This window comes from Zalophus californianus, chromosome 14 (genome assembly GCF_009762305.2).
Source record: "Zalophus californianus isolate mZalCal1 chromosome 14, mZalCal1.pri.v2, whole genome shotgun sequence".
NCBI lineage: Eukaryota > Metazoa > Chordata > Mammalia > Carnivora > Otariidae > Zalophus > Zalophus californianus.
Window position 1 is genome coordinate 36,050,827 of NC_045608.1, and position 23,352 is coordinate 36,074,178.

At 39.6% G+C, this 23,352-nt stretch overlaps 1 protein-coding gene across 7 annotated transcripts in view; it reads right to left on the minus strand.

Annotated features, from left to right (window-relative positions):
* Positions 1-23,352, minus strand: part of PTPRM (protein tyrosine phosphatase receptor type M) — an 824,645-nt gene that overhangs the window by 267,394 nt on the left and 533,899 nt on the right. For all 7 annotated transcript variants that reach the window (XM_027575435.2, XM_027575436.2, XM_027575438.2 and 4 more), the window contains exons 12-13: positions 6,929-7,202; positions 5,851-5,887 (exon numbers count right to left, since the gene is read on the minus strand). In XM_027575435.2, coding sequence (XP_027431236.1) covers positions 5,851-5,887; positions 6,929-7,202 — 311 coding nt within the window. The remainder of the gene's footprint in view (positions 1-5,850; positions 5,888-6,928; positions 7,203-23,352) is intronic.

Below are 23,352 nucleotides of genomic sequence, written 5' to 3' on the forward strand. Positions count from 1 at the left end.
TGCTTGAATTGGACCAGTGGGGTTTCTTGGTTTGCCTGCACAGCTCAGCAGTTGTGTTTAAATGGTTAACATTTATGACACACCGATATTGGGGGGAAAATAGAAAATTAAAACGTCAGTTCTAACATGATACAGCTGGAAAATGATGCAAAGAAAAAATACTGGAAAATTAAGGACAGGCTTACATGAAAGATTACTAATTTACATGGAACAGCCTGGGTGCTATTAGAAATGTGGCAGCGAGTAAGGAAAATAGATCATCTACCATCTGCAGACAATTAAACCCAAAACTGCTGCTGCATAATATTTTGAAATATCCCTCTGCACCATTCAAATGGTGCTGCTCCTTATAACTAGACAACTGTAGCGACTGGGTTCAAAAGTGGGATAACTGTCTTTCACACATTGTTAATGAAAACTTTCTAGTCTCGCTAAGTGAGATGAATAAACTACCAGTCGGGTCAGAACATGGAGGACTCCTGAGGTACTACAGAGATAATTTTCTTGATAGGATATAGTACGCAGTTTTGCATCCTGATGTAATCAAATGCAAACAGTAAAATGTGATTTCTAAGACCTGTTACAAAGTTGGTACCAAGTTTATACATACAACGTTTGCTTGGGCATAGACTACTGTTGTTCAACCAACATTCCTGTGTGGTTTTCTGTTACTTACAGGAAAATGTGACCTACTCTGCTTTGGAGAACAACTGTCTGATCAAAAACAGAACATCTATCCAATACTGAAAAAGGTAAACAATATGAACAGAAAATTACTTGAAAATGGCTATGTTGGGCAGCCAGGTGTTCACGACTAAAGGAAAGGCAAATTGCAATCAGAGGCTCAAAACCCCCATGGAAAAGGTACATTAGAGATATCAGGAGGAGTTTTTATATGATCTCTATGTTCTGCCTTCTAAAGCGTTCATTTGTGACTATTATTTTTAGTTACCAAGAAAAAAAAAAACTAGATTCTGTTACAAATTACCTTAAAAAGGAGTCCACTGGCCCACGTCCTACTTTTGCAAACAAAGTCTTACTGGAACACAGTCAGACTTAACTGCTTACACATCACCCATGGCTGCTCTTGAACAGCAGTGGGAGAGCTGAGTAGCTGTGACAGAGACCATATAGCTCACAGAGCCTAACATATTTACCCTCTGCCCTTTGCCTAAAAATTTGCTGCCCCCATCTTAAAATTTCAATAAAAATGCATTACAAAACAGAATACTGCTAAATTTGGTAAGGTAAAGTCAGAAATCCCAATCCTCTGCTTTGAAGACAGTATCTGATAGTAGCTGATAAATTTAGGATCTCTCTTAGGCCCAAAGGTATGAATGGAAGAGCAAAAAGTGGATCCGACTTGCAAAGTATCATTTCAGTTGCATGTGGTGGAATCTTCTGGGATGTGAGGAACCAGTATTTACCAAACTCTTTGGCATGACTTTCAGGTTTCTTGGAAAATGAGTTCGGATCAAATAATTTGGGAAACATAGGGTTGGACAAAGTTAAGCAGGTTTTCTTTTCCTTAGTAACTTCTCAGGGGCCTGGATTGTACTCATGACGCACATTGGGAAGACTATTTCAGATCAATCAAAGAAAATATTTTCTCTACAAAATGCTGAATGACAAATGGAGATCATATCTATATTTCTATTTCTAAATCCATACCTAAATGATAGCAGATTAGCATAGATGAGTAGTCTTACTATATAATTTGTTTTCTCCTGTATTGAATATGAATAATTAAAAGGAATCTTAATTAGCTTTGCATGTCAACATTCCTTTCAGCTCTTTTATCAGTGTGTTTTCATTCCGTAGCATTGTGGCCTAGAAAATATGGTGTTTCTTTGAACAAAACAGTGAATAGGAAAACAGTCTAGAGAAACTTCTTCTCAAAGAGCCTAGTGATTAAAAAAAGAAACATTCAAATTTCTGAATCTAGTTAGAATTGTATCAGGACAATGGAAATCCTTCAAAGTTTTCTGAAGGTCTTCCAGCAAAGCATACGCACATTGCAGTACAAAAGTAAGTTAAATAAAATACCGAGCTTAAAAAAGTGAAGCATTTTTTGCACCAAAAATTCATCTTAATATATGACACTAAAATAATGTTGTTTTTCTTTTTGTTTAAGACTTAAAGGTTGACTCCTATTATGCTTTTGAAAAGAATTTAGCATGTGCTCTCATGAAGTTTTTGTTTCAAGTTGTAGTTATACCTGCTTTTAGCCAAATCATAGCAAAGAAAGGAATAAGTACACACATATGACTCTAGCCCCCATATACTAAAAACAAAGAAACAAAAAACCCCGAAAACTTTTATGAACTCAAAATCCTTAAAAATTTAAAAGTCATATATTTACATACTAGGAAGTCTCACAGATTATACTATGCCTAACATTTAGTAGGTGCTCACATACATTTTAAAATGAATGTTTAACAAGAAAGCCCCCAAACGGCTATACTGTCAAGGAGAAAGACAGAGGGTATCATGTATGGAAAATATTATTTTATGGAAGACTGATGCAAAGTATACAGTTTAAACTGATTATTATATCAATTAGAATGGATATACCTCATTTAATATGAAAAGTCTAAATTACCTACAAGAACAGATTGTGATTTTTAAGTGTATCCTGTCTGTTTAGAATTGATAATCAACAAAGCCTTCCAGAACGAGCATAAAGAGTTTCAACCCTACCACTGACCACAAGGCAACCATAAGGCATGCAAAAGTCAAAGAAAATACATACGCTAACGGCTAAGACACAGTTGGACCAAAGTGGTCTTGAAAAGAATCCAACTATAAAAATGTGAATGTGATTAAAAATCAAAATAAAACTAAGAGAATCTAAGAATAGCTAAAAGCTATTCTATTAACTCCACCATACAATTGAGGGTAACATCCAAACATCACGCATATTCTATTATTGTATGGTGTCTTTATCTTTTAACTCAAGAGATAGAATATTCTGTGATGTGTTTGCCTACAGCCAACAATAAAAATACAGTCACATATACCTGTGAGGAATGAGGATGTATAAATTAAAGGGCACAGGAAAATATAGGCAATCCCCATACATATGGTGATAGGTAAGAACACACCTTAGGGTTTTTTCCCATGTCTAATTTTTATGAGGCTTTATATTTGAGATGATTAGTGTCAAAATATACCCGTGGAATATTATTAAAATAATCACAACATTAAATGTATAAATAGTATGAAATATATTTTTAAGAGACATACCCATACTTGAAATTACAAACTAGGCTCCTGTGAAAACAAATCCACCTCCATAGTTTCTCTATAATACTTGTCAACAGTTGTTTCATGAGAACATCAACATCTTTGTAAATTCAAAATGCTGCTTAGGAAAGTGGTTTAGTGCCTGGAAATTCCATTAATCTACCACACTGTCAGCCACATGTGGCAAAAACACAGAAAGTCTGAACTCTTTTAAATTTCCAGCATTTTTACTGCAGGGGACCAGTAAAGTTATTAGAACTGCCTATGTCTCTGTTTTGACTAAGTAGTCACGACGGAATGGCTTCCTGCACTGCTGAAAGAATCTTTAGCGTGAATAAAGAAAAATGATCTGACTGTAGTGGTGGGGCGGGGGGCATTAGACTGTGTCGTAAAGGAAGTTCATTGAATCTGTGCATGTAGAACATAATAAAATAAAATAGTACGGGACAGTGCAGTTCCACCTGCAAGGAGATATTCTCCCAAGGTGTCCTCCCGCATTACGCTTTCATGAATAGACATGACAATGTTATATAATGACTCTTAACATCGGTTCCCCTCTTTCCCCAGTAGAGTTGATGTGGATAGAGGTTATTGCTATATCAATGTTTGCAAATGACTCAGAAAATGTGAGTGGGGAATATTTAGTCAATCAGGTCATCTGATTGCCTAGTCATCCTTGGGTGAACTGAAAAACAAATGACAATATTGATTAAATCTAGCTGATGGAAGAAAAGGATCCAAATCACCATCTAATTCAATCTATTGTGAAAATGGCCAACAGCAGATTTCTGTATCTACAAGTGTGTTACTTATATAATTGTTTAGCTATGTAGCTGAACATGATGACAGATATTTCACTGCTTTCAGAGGAAACTGGGCAGGGCCTCGTTTTAATCAAGGGGAGAGCAGACACTTATACAATGCAGTACCGTAACTGGATATATTAGAGGTTCTGCTGGGCGAAGAACAGTGAAATATAGTGAAACACTCCGGGTCAGAGTCCAAAAGTTTGGAATTAAGCCTTGACCCACAGATTATCAGCTGAGTGACCTTGGTTAGTCAAGTCGTCTCTAAAAATACACATTTTCTTAATTTAAAAAAATTAAAAATAGTATTACCTGCCTCCTTTCTCACAGTAATGTTGAAGAAATAGATAATGTGTGTATGAAAGTGCTTTCAAATCTTTCAGCTATGATGTTCAATGTAAGGCATTATAAATTAGGCACTGTGGAACTGGATTTACTCTTTCAGACCCCAAGGGGAAGGAGAATTCAATCTAGCAATTGGAGCATGGGCGGTGGTCTGGAGGTCTCAGGCCATCGATACCTCATTCAAGGGTCTTCATAATACTGTAATAATTAATAGCTAAGAGCATATTACAGTTTATAAAACACAACCAATATCTTTAATTTCATTTATTATTAATTTATTCCTAAAAATAAAAGCACTTAATCAGGTACAATATGATATAAAAAACTGAGTGTTTCAAAATCAATGTAAATAGATTGTTGGAAACAGAACTATGAGCCCATGAGACTAACAAAATACAAATGACGTGAGTACCTGACACAGTGCTTGGCACATACCATGAAACTAAGAAATATCTGTCGGGCTAACCGAATAAAAAGGTCATATATCTTCACGAAATAAGAATTCAATGAGAAGTTTGAAAATGCAGATGGATGTCCATGACATATCCAACTATGCTCCCTGAGAGGGAAACAACAAAAACAAGATATTTTTATCCAACAGAACTCAAGTGATTGCCTACAACCCGATTACATCTAGTACCATAGACCTGACGGTGCCTTCAAGCCATCATTTCTAAATTAAATCACGCAGAATTCATTGTGCTCAGGGTCACTCGGATGGTCTGAAAGGGCATGTTCAACCACAAGTGTTAATTTATAATGCCTCGTTTTAATGCAGGACTTTACATTTCTCAAAGCATTTTCTCATATGCTTCCCATATGCTGGTTAAAACCACGCTGCAAGGTTGAGAAAATGACCTTACAACTCATGCCCACACACAACTGTACTGTCTTTTTTAGAAGACTGTGTGTGGTGAGCTTATGGTGGTTCACCCCAGCCACTTCTACATCTGGTCCTTGATCACATTTTCTGAGAAGTTTAACCAGGTCTGGGAAACAGAAGTTCCACTAACATCATCCAGTTACTGGGTTCAATAGACCCATCATCAGTGAAAAAAGCCCATGCTCTCCCCTGGGGAGAGCTCTTATCACTAGGTATTTGCTTAAAACTAGCAAGCAGTATTTTACTACTTTGCATATGAAGATTCACTAGTCATAGTACTCCTCTGGTTTAAAAAACCTGTACTAAGATCACATAAACATTGTTTTTATTTTAAAAGAATTTTGAAAAAGCTAACCATTGAAAACTGCTTGGAACACAATTATATGATTCCTTATTTTAAAAAGTATCTACATGAAATAGTGAGTCAATGTTAACTGCTAACACTCTAATACACCCACCCACACATACACACACTTCTTTCAATGAAGTTAACGTTCCAAGAAGTTTTGAAATACCATCTAAATTTTTAAAGGACATAAACTGGGAGAGCATCCCACAGTTTCAACCTACCTTTTGTGGCCACTCGGACACAGTCTATTTTGGTTTCCTGTGTCAAATAAAGAGGGGAAAAAAAATCACTATTTGTCTTTTACTTAAAACAAATAAAACTATCTGTCATTCTATGTAAATGCCAATAAGGAAAGATCTCATTGTTTTGAGTGTGGTGTTAATCACATGATGATTACTTCTGGAACCCCACTCAGATACATGTTCACAGGATGATTACTACTTGAACCACGCTCAGATACATTTTCCAGCTCCAGAGCTGGTGGCCATGGGCATTTCTGGAGCAGATGATGAATGAGGAGCTACTCCCAAAATGTTTCTGCCTAGTGGCCCTGGCTTCTTCAGATCCTTGCTTGCTCTCTGGGCAGACAGTACTGGAGGAGAACTCAGGGTCCTAGATTCCCTCCCTTTTCACGGGCAAAAGTCAAGTCAGTGATGACACTTAGACTCATACTGTGAAGGAGGGTGGTATCTGGAAAACTCACACTTCTTTTTAAGGAGACTTATATCTTATATCTTACCAGAGTTCTGGGTTGGCCTGAACAGGAAAGGGGAAAAAAATTCAGGAATGACGCCATAGTTTTTATTTTGTTTTCATCTTATCTTTCTAAAGCTGTTTTCTCTTAGAAAAAAAAAAGATACCTAATTTAGTCACAGCTATAGAAAGTATAAACTCTCATGAAACCAAAGAAATGGGATAGAATATGCTGAAAAGACAGATGTTGTGTATCTCACAAAATTTTAAATGAGCTGAATGTATGTGTTGTAGCTCCACTCTTTTCCTGTAAAATAGTAAGCTAAGCAGAATTGCTAGCCAACTTTTGATAGCAAGTAATAACTGAAAATAAAAACCATTGTGTTGACAATATATTCTTCCTACCGACACAAATACAAATATATTCATTTCTTTCCATAAATTTCTCTAGGTGCAAATAAGTTTAGAAAGAGAAAGAAAACCCCCATTTGTTCCAACTAAAAACACACAAAAGCATGCCTTTATTTCTTACGACTATCTTCTTTAATCTATGTTCACATTAATAACTCTAAATAGCTGAAGTAAATAGCCATCTATAAAACTCACCCCATTGGCTTTACTAGCAGCTTGGAAATAAATTCTGTAGCTTTTATGGGGGAGAAGGGGAGTGTTCCAGTATCCATTGTATGTCTTGTTATCACCAATAGTAAAAGGCTGAGCAGCTTGGAGACTGTTGGCTGGGAATTCTGCAGCAAAGTAGTACTGTGAGTTCAGTATTGATGCATTCTGGAAGTGAATTGGCACAGGGTAGCACTTCAAGATTTCTGTTGTCTTTTTAGTTCTTCGAGGACGTTCTTCCTCAACAACTACTTGATAGACGCTAGGGGAAAAAGAAGCACTATCAGTGATATTTTATGATAATTGAGCTGATTCCCTTTGCCTTTAACTGGGGCCCAATGGATATTCAAAATAAAGAATGTACTGGATATAGTCAATAATAAGGACCTAGTACATAATGGATACTTACTCAACACGTCAACACTTGCTCAATGTAAGAGCGGCAAGGACTTAATATTCTCCCTTAGAACTCTCTCACCTCTGATAATACAATGTATTGAGGGAAACAAAGTTCACGAAAATTTAAAAAAAATTATGTAACAATCTCTGCTGTTTATGTGAGCAGGACACTAAAATGATGTTTTTCTCACATGTAACTCAATTTACCTAATAAGTGAAATTATATTCACTGTAAGTTTATTTTTTAAAAAAAGGCAAAGTATTATTTTCTTCAATCACATCTGTATGAATGCACGTGAAGTTTTAACAAGTCACAAAACACAATATGTAATTCATGTTTAAGTAAGGTTTAACTTCCCATATTTTCTTATATTCTTTTGCCCTTCACTATATCAGATCAATGGAAAGAGATCATGTGAGGAGAGCAAAGAGACTGGAATTTCAAAAGCCTTGGAGTCATAAGCAGTTTCCAAGAGTAGGTCATGAACCAGGTTATTTGAATTATATATAAAGATGAGATGGGGATGAGCATGCTCCGAAGATGCCTGCAAGGACAGGTGTCCCAGCACCTACCCCCCTTCCTCCCTGCCCCATTCTGATGTCTGAATTTCAAAGTAGCCATAGGAGAATGGGACAAATCTTGAAGGGATAGATGTTTCTATTAAGATATATTTTACCAGAATGATGAACATTTGTGCAGTTTTGGTGAAAAAAAGTTTCTGATACTGAGCAAAACTAACACTTGACAGCAGCTCTTAAGAACTGAATCAGAATAGATTGACTCTGGCAAGGAAATGTACCTTGTTCTCACTTTATCAGAAAAGCACCACGACTCCCTGGAACAATGCTGCAATCCTAGAGCTGCTCATACGGGTCCTCATTATTGCCCAAGAAGAGCAGGAGAGAGGTGCCTAACAACCCCACCTGCCTGGGGAGGGCCTGGAGAGGTCCCTTTTTGGGTCTGCCCTTGTGAACTCCAAATGTGCACTCAGTGAAATCACCTATTTCTGGGAGTACAACTACTTAACACATTCCATTAGAGGAATGCAATGTAGCAGCTGCAGTTCAGTTTGTAAGTCTGTCCAAATAAAAATCAACTGTTGTAGAACATCAGAATAACTGCTCAGTAGACAGGTAGTACAATAGGATTACAGTACAATGATAAAGCAAATTCTGAGTGTGATGTAAACTTAAATAAAAACCAGAAATACTTCCTAACCTCTTAACATCAGAGACTTTCTATTGGTTATGTAAGACACTCCACCAAATCTGGTATAATTCTCACTGTGTGATGGATCTGCCATGAAAGGACATATTTAGGAAGAATCATCCTCTATGGAGGACAAGGAATACATACGGAGGTAAAGTGGACTTTGATTTCTCACCCCCTTCTCCCTGACTTCCTACATATATGGTTAGATGTGGTGACTTGAAAATATATCTGCAACTTCTTACACTTAGCCCATCAAGAATGGGGTTGGCCAAACAGGCACATGAAAAAGTGCTCAACATCGCTCGGCATCAGGGAAATCCAAATCAAAACCTCAATGAGATACCACCTCACACCAGTCAGAATGGCTAAAATTAACAAGTCAGGGAACGACAGATGTTGGCGGGGATGTGGAGAAAGGGGAACCCTCCTACACTGTTGGTGGGAATGCAAGCTGGTGCAACCACTCTGGAAAACAGTATGGGGGTTCCTCAAACAGGTGAAATTAGAGCTACCATTCGATCCAGCAATTGCACTACTGGGTATTTACCACAAAGACACAAATGTAGGGACCCGAAGGGGTACGTGCACCCCAATGTTTATAGCAGCAATGTCCACAATAGCCAAACTGTGGAAAGAGCCAAGATGTCCATCAACAGATGAATGGCTAAAGAAGAGGTGGTATATATACACAATGGAATATTATGCAGCCATCAAAAGGAATGAGTTCTTGCCATTTGCAATGACGTGGATGGAACTGGAGGGTGTTATGCTTAGTGAAATGAGTCAATCAGAGAAAGACATGTATCCTATGACCTCACTGATATGAGGAATTCTTAATCTCAGGAAACCAAGTGAGTGTTACTGGAGTGGTTGGGGGTGGGAGGGATGGGGTGGTGGGTGATAGATATTGGGGAGGGTATGTGCTACGGTGAGCGCTGTGAATTGTGCAAGACTGTTGAATCACAGATCTGTACTTCTGAAACAAATAACGCAACATATTTTAAGAAAAAAGAAAAAGAAGAAGATAGCAGGAGGGGAAGAATGAAGGGGAGTAAGTCAGAGGGGGAGATGAACCATGAGAGATGATGGACTCTGAAAAACAAACTGAGGGTTCTAGAGGGGAGGAGGTAGGGGGATGGGTTAGCCTGGTGATGGGTATTAAAGAGGGCACATTCTGCATGGAGCACTGGGTGTTATGCACAAACAATGAATCATGGAACACTACATCAAAAACTAATGATGTAATATATGGTGATTAACATAACAATAAAAAAATTAAAAAAAAAAGAATGGGGTTGGCCAACCTTAATGACAACAGACAACCAAAAGAATGTAACAGTGGGACCATGGGTAACTCTCAAGGCATTGGTCAGAGGAGGCCATGCCATCTTCAGCCTGGTTCCCCAGGGAAGTTAGTTTTCTGGAACAAAAAGCCAGCCACCATGTATATGGTCCAATCACCCTGAACCTGCCATAGTGGAGAAGCCACATGCAACCACTCTGCTCTGCAGTCCCAAAGAGCTCCCAGCCAGCAACTGGCATCACTGATGGCCATGTGTGTGGACCATTGTGGAAGGCCACATGGCTGAGCATCACATGAGGGCAGCCCCAAGACCCCAAGCAGGAACTGCACAGACAAGCCTTTGCTGGCCCACAAAATCATAGGAAAATAGAAATGTTATTTTCAACTGCTGAGAACATTTGCCCAGAGAGCAAATCTAAAGATTTATTTATTTATTTGAGAGAGCGAACAAGCATGAGTGGGGGGGCGGGGAGAGAATCTTCAAGCAGACTCCCAGGTGAGCACGGAGCCAGACACGTGGCTTGATCTCACGACCCTGAGATCATTAAAGTTTAATTTATGCGAGATCATGACCTGAGCTGAAACCAAGAGTCAGATGCTTAACTGAGCTACCAAGGGCCTCCTCAAAATTTCACTTTAAAAACCACTCTGTAAAATTCATATACTACACAAAGTGGAAATGTGAAGATACATGTGAAGAAAAAATTTGCAGAAATTATTCCATACAGGAAGTGCTAGGCTGGGAGACTTGCACAGGTCAGCTTTATTTTCCTTTATATATCAGTAAAATATTACTGATGTGAAAACTGGGGTTCAGAGGTGAAGTGCCCATTCCATCTGGGGCTCACAGGTGATGAAGTAGTAGACATGGTCTCATGACCATCAGACAAGGCAGTACTAGCATCACCTGTAAAAGCCCTGGTTAAGGGGCTCATGTGAACTGTCTGCCCCATGGGCATCTTCCCCTCTTATGCAGTCACAGGTGACACACAAACTGGTCCCCACCTACTTCCCAGAATCAACTGGCTTTGAGTATTGTATATTCTTTCTCATTTATCACATAAACAGAGCTATAGATGGTAATTTCACCTTTGACCTCAACTCATTCTCCCATCTCTCGCTGAGTCATTAATAATTTCCAGGGAGGATGCTCCTGGATCTGTAGTTGAGGCCAGCACCTGGCTGGTGTCCTCTCCAGCTCTTGATCCCAACCAGCAACTCTGTCACCAATGGCACCGAGGACAGTAATCACTCACTTTTCATTTCCAACTCCCCTAGATGAAAGACTAGCACAACCACTTCCAGACTGTCCAAGTGCCACCATCTTGAATTCTCCTATCACAAACACCTTGTCCTCTATTCCTTCACCTTGGCCTGGACCCAAGTTTGTTCTTGAAATGCTGTTCTCCCCAACACAGAGAAATTCTTCGCCACTCTCAGCAGATGATCCTATGTCATAAAAAGATTGAGACCCTCTCATGAGCCTTCTCTCAGGGGCTTATAATCTGCTCCCCCATTTTGATGTACTCTTGCTTTGCTCCACACTCACAAAAATATGTTTCTTGTAAAGACTACTAATCATTTGTGTCTACTTATCAATATCTTCAAAAACCTCACAAGTTCCTAGAGGAATAGGTCTGTGATTTAGTCATCTCTATCTCAGCACACTTAGAATGAAGTGGACCATGAGGCACATATTTTTGAAAGCATAATATAATCCACAAGTAATTTCTATTTTATATACATTATATGTAGTGGTAGGGAAGAAATACACTGGTAATCACAAATACGCCCCGCTTTACTAAAATTTAATACAAAGTTTATTTTGTATTCATTCCTTGAATACCCAAGTGCAAAGGGAAGAAGAAATTATCAAGAAACAGGTTTCATGGAGCGCCTGGGTGGCTCAGTCGTTAAACGTCTGCCTTTGGCTCAGGTCATGATCTCAGGGTCCTGGGATCGAGTCCCGCGTCAGGCTCCCTACTCCGCGGGAAGCCTGCTTCTCCCTCTCCCACACCCCCTGCTTGTGTTCCCTCTCTCGCTGTGTCTCTCTCTTGTCAAATAAATAAATAAAATCTTAAAAAAAAAAAACAGGTTTCATGATGAGAGGATGCTGGTTAGATTGTAAGTTTATGCAAGAAAACCCATGATTAAATAATGAGCCCTGAGAGAATCAAATGCTGCCTCCTCTGTTTTTCTATCCCCTTCTCACACCTTCATCTCTTACTTCCCATTCATCTTTTCCCCAACTTTGCTAGTATGTGTGCTGTGTTGTGTGTATATTTACTCATTTATTAAGAAATGTTTTTGAACACCTACTATGTACCAGGCACTGCCCTATTTTAACTTGAACAATATAATACTTGACATTTCCTAATGAAAGAAAATTTTGTTTTGTGACCTAAATGCCATCTATGTGAATATGGGTGGAAGAAATTAATTTTTCCAAGCAGGAATTCTGTGAGGATTAGATGAAAACTTGAGAATTAAATGATCATTTAATGGGTCCCCATTGTAGCCAGCTGGTATGTTATACACTCCTCTCCACTCCAGATATATTACTTTTTAAATGGCTACCATCTACTCATCTTCAGATATATTAAAGGAAGAACTAAGTTGACTAGAGCAATTTCAGACCCAAAATGTCTTTTCATCCTTGCTCCACAAGAGAAATTAGATTTGCAAGCATCCAGACTTCAAATCTATTTGCTCTTTAATAATTTAAGCACCGAAAGGTCAAGCAGCTCTTTTCCATTCCCCTTTATCAACGTCCAAGCGCTAATGAAAAATAGCTAAATCCTATGTGCTGCCCAATTGCCACACATTGCTGTCTTCCTGATGGAAATTAACACATTATTGGCACCTAGGTCAATGGCACCTCAACAGAACTCTCTGATACGTTTTTCATTCGTGCAAATAACATCATTTCACTGGTGAATTTCATAAAATCTGTCCAACCACAATTGCAATCTCAAAAAGTAGGTTTGAAAATCTTTCTCTCTGAATGGTTTTTCTAAGAAGATGATTAAAAAGAGCAAGTTCTCGAGGATGGAAAACCAAGCAGAAGTTTCTAGCTTTTAAAATTCTATTATCCTTTAAATGTATTACTCATGCTCCCTTTGTTTATTAAAGTTACAGCACCCCTACCCTGATTCCTCCGCTATTCCGGAATTTAAAGTAACATAAAATCTTCCTACGGCAGTTGCAGTAGCAAGGCACAATCCATAGTGAAGATGAATCTGCCAAAAACGTGACATCACTATATCATAACTTTCTTATGGAATGAAATTTAATTTAAAGTTTAATTTATGCGAGGCTTTCCTACAACAAAACTCTAAGGCTTTTACAAGGAGAATAAGAAATCTGCATTTATATAGACTAGCACATGAAGTATAACCTAGAAAGAACATCGGAACATCTTTCATGTACTCTGTTAAACTTGAAAGTTCACATGTGATGAGATATTTTTGGTTTTTTTCTAACTTTGAAGACGTTGAAGGGAAGCCTGCTGCAGAGTTGAAATTGACTTTAAAATTTTGGTCTTAATTCATTTCAAGATTAAACACTTAGTTGTTAAGTCCATTTTTCTTATCCACTTATTCTATTTCTTATCAGCATAAAATATTGGAAGGTTATCCAACCGGAGAGCAGAACAGGGGGTGAGGAGGAGTGGGGGGTGGGAGAGAAGTTAATGACCCATTTCATTGTTGCTTTTGCTAATCCTTTAAAGTCCGCACTTCTGATCATTTCAAGGACTTAGAATATTGTTCATTTCATGGTACCTAACAGTGTCTTTTAGCTTGATTTGCAATTTTTGGTAAAACCATCTATTCTATATGTATAAAAAAAGAATAAAGACTGGTATTTCTGTCTTCCTGAAGATTATTTTTGGGGGGGGGCGATAGAAAATGAAGTATAACTTAGATGCAAAGCGTGTAAAATAAATGTGTAATTAAAGTTTACTGCCATGCAACAACACAGAATTTATTTTCTTCCTGTTTTTGCTTTGGTCCTTCCCCTTCCCAAACCAAAGTTTGGTCCTAAACCTGTCAGCACTTACTGGAACAACACCCTAATAATTCAAACAACCTCGTACGACTAAACTAAGCTTTAAAAATATTGTCGCCAGTTAAAAATTAGGGGGATAAAAGGTCAGTTCAATATGTTCAATATGTTTACCATCATGACTAGGATTCTTCAGAGTCCTTCATGTAACTCTAGCGCTGAGAGTTGCTGACCTGTCACAGTCCCGTTCATTAAGTCACTAAATGATGACTGATAACTAGTTTTGCACAGAGAGTGGGCACTGGGTAACACACTGTGCAGCATAAATAGATCTGGGGGGTTGAATATTTTATGTTAGCAACTTTAATTTCTCTTTGTCCTGCTCTGTTCCAGATAAGATTGGCCATAAATTGCTTTGGAATATTTGTGGGACACCACAAATATATTTTACGTTCTCTCAGCCATAATTCATCACAAGGACCTTGCCTAGCAGCCGTAAGTTACTGGTGTTTTGTGTGTGTGTGCGCGTGCATGCGTGTGTGCGTACGCAAGCGTGCCTGAGCGTGCGGTCCGATACCCTGCTGCTGTGCTAGTTAGTGATAAAATCTGATATAATAAAATATTAATTACAGCTGAAAGGTTGGGTGAGAAATAGGAAGTCAATTACAGTTCCATATCGTGAACAAAGGGCAGGAAGAAAAAAATCCTTTAGTTATGGAGGTTTGGGATAATAAAGGAACAACTAAAACATTAGACTCAGGCTGAGCAGCTCTGTAAAAGGCCACCTGTTATTAATCTTCACAATAGGCACCAAATTTCAAGTAAATTAGTCCTAGATGGAACCTCTTTAAGAATGATTTTTCCCCGTTTTAACAAACGAAGACATTTTCCTTTGCAGATTTTATTTCACTTAAGCTAATCATAATTTAATCATCACAATTTCATAACAAACATATGATGGTAGAAATTATAATTCAAGGTCGGCTACTATTATGAAAGCATGTTTTCTTAAATAGCACTAGTGATTTGAATAAAAATGGAAATCAAACACCATCAAAGCCACAATAAATGTTCTCATTATTGCATGTTTTTATTATATTCAATTCAGAATCTTTCGGTCCCTAAAAGGAATAATACTGCAGGCTAGGTGAGCTGGAAAATAAATGCCACCGTCCAAAAGGCAGGGAAAGATAATTCTCATATGGTGTTACTCAAATGTGGAATATAAGAAGTAGTGCAGAGGATCATAGGGGAAGGGAGGGAAAACTGAATGGGAAGAAATCAGACACGGAGACAAATCATGAGAGACTCCTGACTCCAGGAAACAAACTGAAGGGTGTGGAAAGGGAGCTGGGTGGGGGATGGGGTAACGAAGTGACAGGCATTAAGGAGGGCATGCGATGTGATGAGCACTCCGTGTTATATGCAACTAATGAATCACTGAACACTACATCAAAAACTAATGATGGACTGTATGTTGGCTAACTGAATTCAAATTAAAAAAATTACAAAGAAAAAAACAAACAAAAACAAAAACAAAAACAAAAAAACAAAAGGCAGGTGAACCAAAGGTGGGTGCCATGGAGAGAACAACTAGGGAGTCACCATACCATAGGCCACTGGGCCCAGCTTTGCCACTAAGTCATCGACTAAACGGTAAGATCCTTTCAAGATCTAATATTTTATAACTCCTGGCACAAGATTAGGCAAGTCTCCACATCAATACAGGAGAACACAATTATTTCATTCATGTGTCCTCCATCCTTCCTTTTTACAATATTTATCATGTTTCAAGCATGGTACCAGACATGAGGGAAGAACAAGAGGAGGAACTGAGCGCAGACTGTCCCTGTCCTTGAGAAGACCAGCCGAAGGGTATGAGACATAGGTCACTCAAACAAAGAACTGCTACGACAGGGACCTGATCTGGGTTTGTACCAAGTGCAGTGGAATGCAGGGGAAGAGTGATGATGTTGACGCCAACCTTTTACAGCATCTCTTCACTGGGGACATCTGGGCTGGACCTAGTGCCTGAACATTCCCACCAGTAACACCCAAAGACTGTTGTCCTACCTAGGGCCACCAGCTTTCCTCCCAAATTAAAAATAAAGGCATGACAACAAACAAAAAAGCTAATGTCTTTAGATTCCCTATATAGTCCCCATTCTCTCCAATCACTGGTGCTAACAAAACCCCACCGGGGTTCCAACAAACTTTAACCTCAGACTCACTAATGACTGCTTGCAACAGCTTCCAAGAACCTGTAAGGACTCTTTATCGCTAGTACAGCAGACTGGAGGTAATGGGCTGTGCCCTAGGCCAGACACTTCCCCAAGTCCTGCCCAAGAGTTCCCTGAAAACTGCCTTAGAGGGCATGCCAAGCAGGGCTCCTTGTCTTGACCCCCATGGCCACCTATGAGGACCAAGACCCGAGCGGCCTCTGCTCTCTGGGGGCGGGTGGGGAAAGAGGCCCACAAACATGCAGTCCTGGTCTCTGTTCCGCTCTACGTAGCTCTCTCCAAATCGCTGTCAGGCAAATTTGCAACTATTCTTTCTGCCTTGTATGATCAATCCTCAGGTTACGAGATCCATCATTTCTCAATGTCAGTATTTCAATTGATATCCATGTTAATCATTAAGGTCAAATCAAAATACTACAGCTGTGGGTTTTTGTTTTTTTTTTTAGAGATTTTATTTATTTATTTGAGAGAGAGAGGGAGAGAGCGCACACACAAGCAGGGGGAGCAGCAGAAAGAGAGGGAGAAGCAGGCTCTCCACTGAGCAAGGAGCCCGATGTGGGACTCGATCCCAGGACCCTGACATCATGACCCGAGGCAAAGGCAGACGCTTAACCAACTGAGCTACCCAGGTGCCCCTACAGCTGTGTTCTGTTGTGTTTTGGGGTTGGGGGTGGTTGTCGAGTTTGGCCCTGAGAGCCATTTCCGGCTGCCCCCGTCCATTGGCAGCCTCTCTGCTTTACAGAAGGCCCAGCTGCTGTCCCACAGAGCATGGGGGCCTCTGCTCCCTGGTGCACCTGCCGTGGAGGCCCTGGTAGTAAGACCAGAGCTCTGATCTAATACGTAGAATCCTTCAGAGGAGATAATGTTGAAGAGGAGAAAATTTGAAAAATAGGGGAAGGACAGCTATGCACTATATTTTCATGCACAAAAGCAAGTTTGAAATGGAGTTTGAGGGAAAGTTAAATTAAGTTTCATTGTATAAATGCTCAAATACATCTACTCTATTATTATTATCTTCCCTTGCCATTTTTAAAGCTTCTTTTCAAGGGTTCTTGAAGAACAAACTTAGTTTCCAAAATGAATTTTCAAAGAGATGACTGACATTGTCATCCTAGAAGCAACATTAATAAAAATGATCTTTGTGTCCTGGCAGTAAAGGAATCCAGAGCATTATTTTTTAATACAATAAAATTCACCTAAAATCAGGTGGGGGAAGGATGGTGGTGGTGGTAATAAGAGATTTAGCACCTTTTGTTAACACACACTGTTGCAATTCAGCTATAATAAGTAATAAAAAAAACCAAGCCCAATATAGTAATATAAAATTGAAGTTTTACCATTGAATGACATTTTGGTCTTTGTGATTATGTGTATCCCAATGAAAAAAAGGAAAAAAAATTGGGTTGGAAGTCAGATATTTAGAGCTCTTTTCCTTAAAGAATTTAAGGAGTAGAACCAGATAGAACCTTTCAAAAGGTTCAAGCACTGACAAAAGAACATTTAGCCCCCAAATTTATGATGCTCCTGTAGTTCACATTTCTTCAAGGAATAAGAGGAAGCAATTAAAAAGCCACTAACAAGCATTTCAAAAGAACTGGTATCTTTTTTTCTTCGTTCTCTGGAGACTATTAAGAATGGTGAAATGAAAAAGAACACATATATCAAGAAAAAAGACTAATTTGATTAAAACAATCCAATACACTAAAGCAAATTTGTTTAATCCAAGTCCTTCAAGTACTCAAAACTGTACTGCTAAACAATGAGTAAATTGTAATGGGAGTTGGGCTTCAGCAAAAAAAGAAACAAATAAGTTGGTTTCAAAATAATAACAAAGAGAACAACATGAAAAAAACCCTCCTAACCTCTAAGAGGTAACAGGGATAAACCCCAAAGATTCTAAGGATCATAATCTAAAATCAAAGGTGTAATTAACATGTTTTCTTAACACTAGAAGAGACAATGAAGAGAGGATATTAATTTGCAATGGGGCCCACGTCTGCAAAGGAAGGCAAGGAAGGTGCAACAGGCTGGGTTCCTGAGAGTCTGCAGGGAAGAGGTCTATGGGCCGAGGAGGGGTGACGGACGCTCCTTGGAGGGAGCACTTGCCTGACATGCATTTGGCTTTGCTGGTCACATGGGGCTGCACAGGGAGAGTTCACCTCCCCAGACCTTAGTACCTCCTGCACACAAGGATGCTGGCATCTGATGAGGATGTCTGCTCTTGATGGTTAGAAACCATTTCGTAAAGGACTGAGCATTGGCCTGGCACATGATAGCTACTCAGTCCAAGTCACAATAATTATTCATTTTTTATTATTGTAATTATTATTCCTGTATGACAGACTGCTCAGATCATAACTGAAGTTCAGGAATATTATAGTAGGACCTAGTGGGCAGAAGGGGCCACCACATTATCTAGTTAATGTTATTGCTATCAGTATAGGCCAGAATAGCATCAATAATAAATAAGAAAAGCTTTCCTATGTTAAGCAGATAACATCCGTGTTAGATACTATCCTGAGTGCTTTGCTGTTATTCTTTCAGCTGTCCTCTGAGGTAGATTATTACTCATACCTGACTGATGAGGGGAATGGGACTCAAAAAAGTTACATGACTTGCCCAAGGTTACAGTGCAAACATGCACCAGGATTTAAACCTAAGACCATCCAACTGTGTGGTGGTTGGCTACACTGTTTATGATTCTGAATACCTTTGTGCCTCCCTTCCCAGGAAAGAGCTGGTATTTGTAACTACTCCATCCAATAGTGGTTGACAGAACACAAGGTCTTCTGAAACTCTGATGATTTTTTGGAAAGAACGTACAGTATTAATACTACACACACAGCTCTTACAACTTCCATAAAATTACTGTCAAAATATGGGTTACCTTTAGAACATAGATCCTATTTATTTATTTTTTTAAGATTTTATTTATTTATTTATTTAAAGAGAGTGCGAGCAGGGGGAGGGCCAGAGGGACAGGGAGAGAGAGAATCTCAAGCAGACTCCGTCCACACTGAGCATGGAGCTCAATGCAGGGCTCTATCTTCAACCCTGAGATCATGACGTAAGTTGAAACCAAGAGTTGGGAGGCTTAACTGACTGAGCCCCACCCATGCACCCCCTTGGAACATAGATCCTATTTAAGTGATAATCACAGTAAATGGGCATAAATGTTAAAGGACAGTGATGATTAGAAATCTGAAGTTTATTATCAAAAGCAGGGAATAAAGGAATCCACACTAAATAGCAATCTAGCCAACATGCTTTGTTAAGCAGATCCTGATATCATAGTTTTACCCTTTTTGACCACTACAGTTTACAAAGAACTTTTGGTCGAATTAATCTTCCTGACAAGGCTGTGAGAGAGGTGGAGCATGTACTGGACTGCAGTTTTAGAACTGAAGAAAGGGCCAAAGTTCAGAGGATAGCCCAAGGTCACAAACCCAAGGCTTCGGGCCCATGCCAAATGTTCTTTTAATTAGATGAAGTCCTAGAATGATTTACATTAGAGACATCAGATTCCACTCACTTCAGTCATTTGGAGAAAACTCAGAGTGTACCATGGAAGTACCTGCCAGCCTCCTCCCACCCAACAGCCCCCGTGTTTGGTGGGGGCCACGGCACCGAAGCACACACCTGGGCAACCTGTTAACTTTCTGCCAGGAAGATTTATGGGTCAAATTTCCTTCCTCTCTGGCCCTGCCCCGGTGGTTGAGCTAATGTGCAAATGCAATCATATCTCTGCCCCATTAAAAATCCTACAGTCCAGGGCGCCTGGGTGGCTCAGTTGGTTGAGCGACTGCCTTCGGCTCAGGTCATGATCCTGGAGTCCCGGGATCGAGTCCCGCATTGGGCTCCCTGCTCAGCGGGGAGTCTGCTTCTCCCTCTGACCCTCTTCCCTCTCATGCTCTCTATCTCTCATTCTCTCTCTCTCAAATAAATAAATAAATAAAATCTTAAGGAAAAAAAAGAGAAGGAACCTTAAAAAAAAAAATCCTACAGTCCCATCATTTGCGTGTGTTGAGGGTTGTGGGTGAGTAGAAGAGGGAAGAAGAAAGACAATTCCATCCTAAAAACACATCAACTGCAACCTGGCATATTCTCAGCACTGAGCATATATTTACATCTTTTTAGGATGGCCAGAAGGGAGGCTGACCCAGGAAGTGACTGGATATAGACACTGTTCATGTTAAACAAAGTCTGGATATATCATGAGGGCAATGGTGAAACCCTGATGAATTATGAAGCAGGAGAGCGAAATATCTGGGCAGCCACATTGTGCAGTGGGGACTGGAGAGCCGAGAAAGGCAAAAGCATGAACGAAGGCAGTGATAGGAGGATGGGAGTAAAGGAGAAGGTTGGGGGGCAGTGATCTCGAGAGGTGAGAAGCATGATAGCTTCCAAAGGAGTCAGTACAGATGTGCACGATTATAGGGATCTTCCTGATGGAATCTGAATTTGGAGTAATGGCTTATTTGATAGCTTTTCTGAATTTCTCTTCTAATTAAAAAAAATGACAAACTGATTCAAGGGTAAAGGTAGAGTATTCTTTCATGCTTCTGTCCTATATGGACAGGACATGGTATGTAATTTTTATTTAAGATGAAAATATAAATTTAAAATCTTTCTTGTTCCCAATATGTCCAACTAGTTAAAAGGAGACTTTAGTCCTCTGGCTTCTTATCTACAGAAGTTACTTTTGCTCACAAGAAAAAGATGAGGTTCAATTCAATAAACATTTATTGCACACTTAATTAGGTTTGAGGTAGTGAATGATATTCAGAAACTAAATTATGAAAATTATTTTGTGATCCTTTTGCAGTTCCTATTACATTTACATGAATTTTACATGTAGGAAAATGCTCACTTTCAGCATTAAATGCATAAATCTAATTAATACTCCTGAGTGCTAGGCAAACCTCGTTTACTCTGTGTGTGTTTTTAATTGTATTTACTAAGATGACCCCTGTTTACATCTCTTTACTTTCTCTTCTTCCAGGCTTTTCTCCAGGTTGTTACTCTCTTGGGTGGACCTATACCTGCATTCAGCCCCTCACTGCCTACCTCCTACTTCTCTTTTGCATTTCAGCCTAAACAGCTTATCCTGATTCCTGGTTGAGATTTCATCCTCTGTCAGATGCTCTTGGAATACTCTGGACTTTTCTCTCCAGCTTGATCACCATCTTAGCACAGTGACTTGATCATAAAAGTGCTCAGTAGATATTTGGTAAATGAATGAAGAATGACTGAATAATAGCCAAATGTCAACTGTGAAATTTGCTCTAACACTTTGCAATGTGGCAGAGGACAAGAATGTTAATTAGATACTAACAATGCAGACAGTTCTTATGGCTTCTCATTGAGCAGAAAACACTTGCACCAACACTGGTCAAGATATTTACCTTCAGGTCAAAGCAGAGAAGTAGAGTAAGTAGGACACAGGGAACCACACCAAAGCGATGTGGTGATACGGAAAAACTCCCAGTGCCCCTGAGGTTCTGCTATCAAACAGGCTGACATCAAACAGAAGTATTAGTTAAGTAGCTGGAAACCAAATACAGGTGACCACCAAGTATCAGATAATAATATATTTAATGAAATCATTTTTGATGAAACAGAAGTCATGTCAGAATTTTTGTGGGCTTTAGTGTTCTTGCCATCAACAATCACACTGAATGTATTTATATGTGCTGGTGGATGAAATGTTCTGAAGGGGATGATGGAAAACCACACTCATGATATGGCTATGCCCCCACAACAGGATCAAAAGTGCTGTCACAACAGGAAAGTGGCCAGATCCTCTCGGGGCTGCCCCTCAGCTCTGAAAGCCTGTGGCTCTAAGCAGCGCACTGGGTTGGCTTGCCCACTCTGTGCCACACATGACTCGATCAGCGTCTTAAAACTTGGGATCTTTTCTCTCAGATATATGTGATTTTAGCACTTTAAAAAAGTGAAAATGAGGCATCTATAGTTAAATCAATTAGTCTTCATCAAAATTTCCAAGATCTTCGCTCCCAAAAGCTCTCAGTCTTAGCTCAGAACACCTCTAGAAACTCATCCCTTAAATTCCCTGGAATCAATAACTGTGATTAGGAAGACCTAGCAGCTCCTGAGAGCAAAGGACATAGCGGCTTTGGGATTTGTAACTAAGGCGATGCAGTGTTCAGTTCAAGGCATTTGTAACCTTCTGGTGCTCTGGATTTACAACAAAGATTACTTGTAAATTATTCCACTGTTAACATTTACAGATGGTCCAGAGAGACGGGGGGAAAGTAGCATGTAACTTTATAGTCAGTGGAAAATGAGATCAACCTGTATGCCTACCTCAGTGACCCTGATGGATGGTTTCTGCGCGGCTGGTCAGTCTGGGTCAGAGAATGCAGAGCGCTACCTGCTCTCACCTCTAGGGAGACAGTCATGCATAACTTTTGGCCTCTAGTGTACACGATACTCAAAGGCTTTCACGTAATCTGTAGTTTCAGTCTCAAGCACCTAGTTTTTCTGAGAGAAGCGTGGATTCCTTTGGGACAGCAGAAACAAGATATAGTACGATCCAACACTTGAGTCTTCCCTGGCCCTAAGCAAGAACTAGCCACAACCATCCACTAAGCAGACTGGTACTCAGAGAAGCCTCTGCACTCTGGCTTTCAGTAGGCAAAGACACCACTGTGTCCGTTCAGCAGGCATTGCATACACAACCCAGTACAGATTATAATCATCCCAAAAGCAGCGAGCACAGGTTCAGGGCAAAGGGGTTAGGGTGACGTAGCAAAAGGAAGGTAGAAGGATGCAAAAGGAGAAAGATCCAGAAGCTTCTCAGCAAGGAGGGGGACTAATAATGCCATGTTTCTACTGCTTGGGAAAATTGAGATTTAAAAATATTCATACAATTAGTAATTTCCAATAAATTACTAGATAGAGAGTCATTGCTAAGATCAGCTTTCAGTTTCTAGCATTCCAGTGTCCACTTTAACAATACTCTAAACAGTTAATATCACCAGTTGCTTTGGTTAGTCAGTATGTTTTTCCCTCTAAAAAGGACTAAATGGTTTGGATTCCTTTAAATACCGTCTCCAGTAAAAATTAGCATGTGGCACCTGCAGGATCCCTTCCCTTCATGCCTAAAGGTTAGCGATGTTGTAATTGGGCCCAGTGGAAAGGAAGAGTGGGTTCAGCATATCCACAAGCCACATTTCGTCTGAAGCTCTCCTATGCCCTGTCCCTGGCTAACCCTTCCCCCATTGCAGGG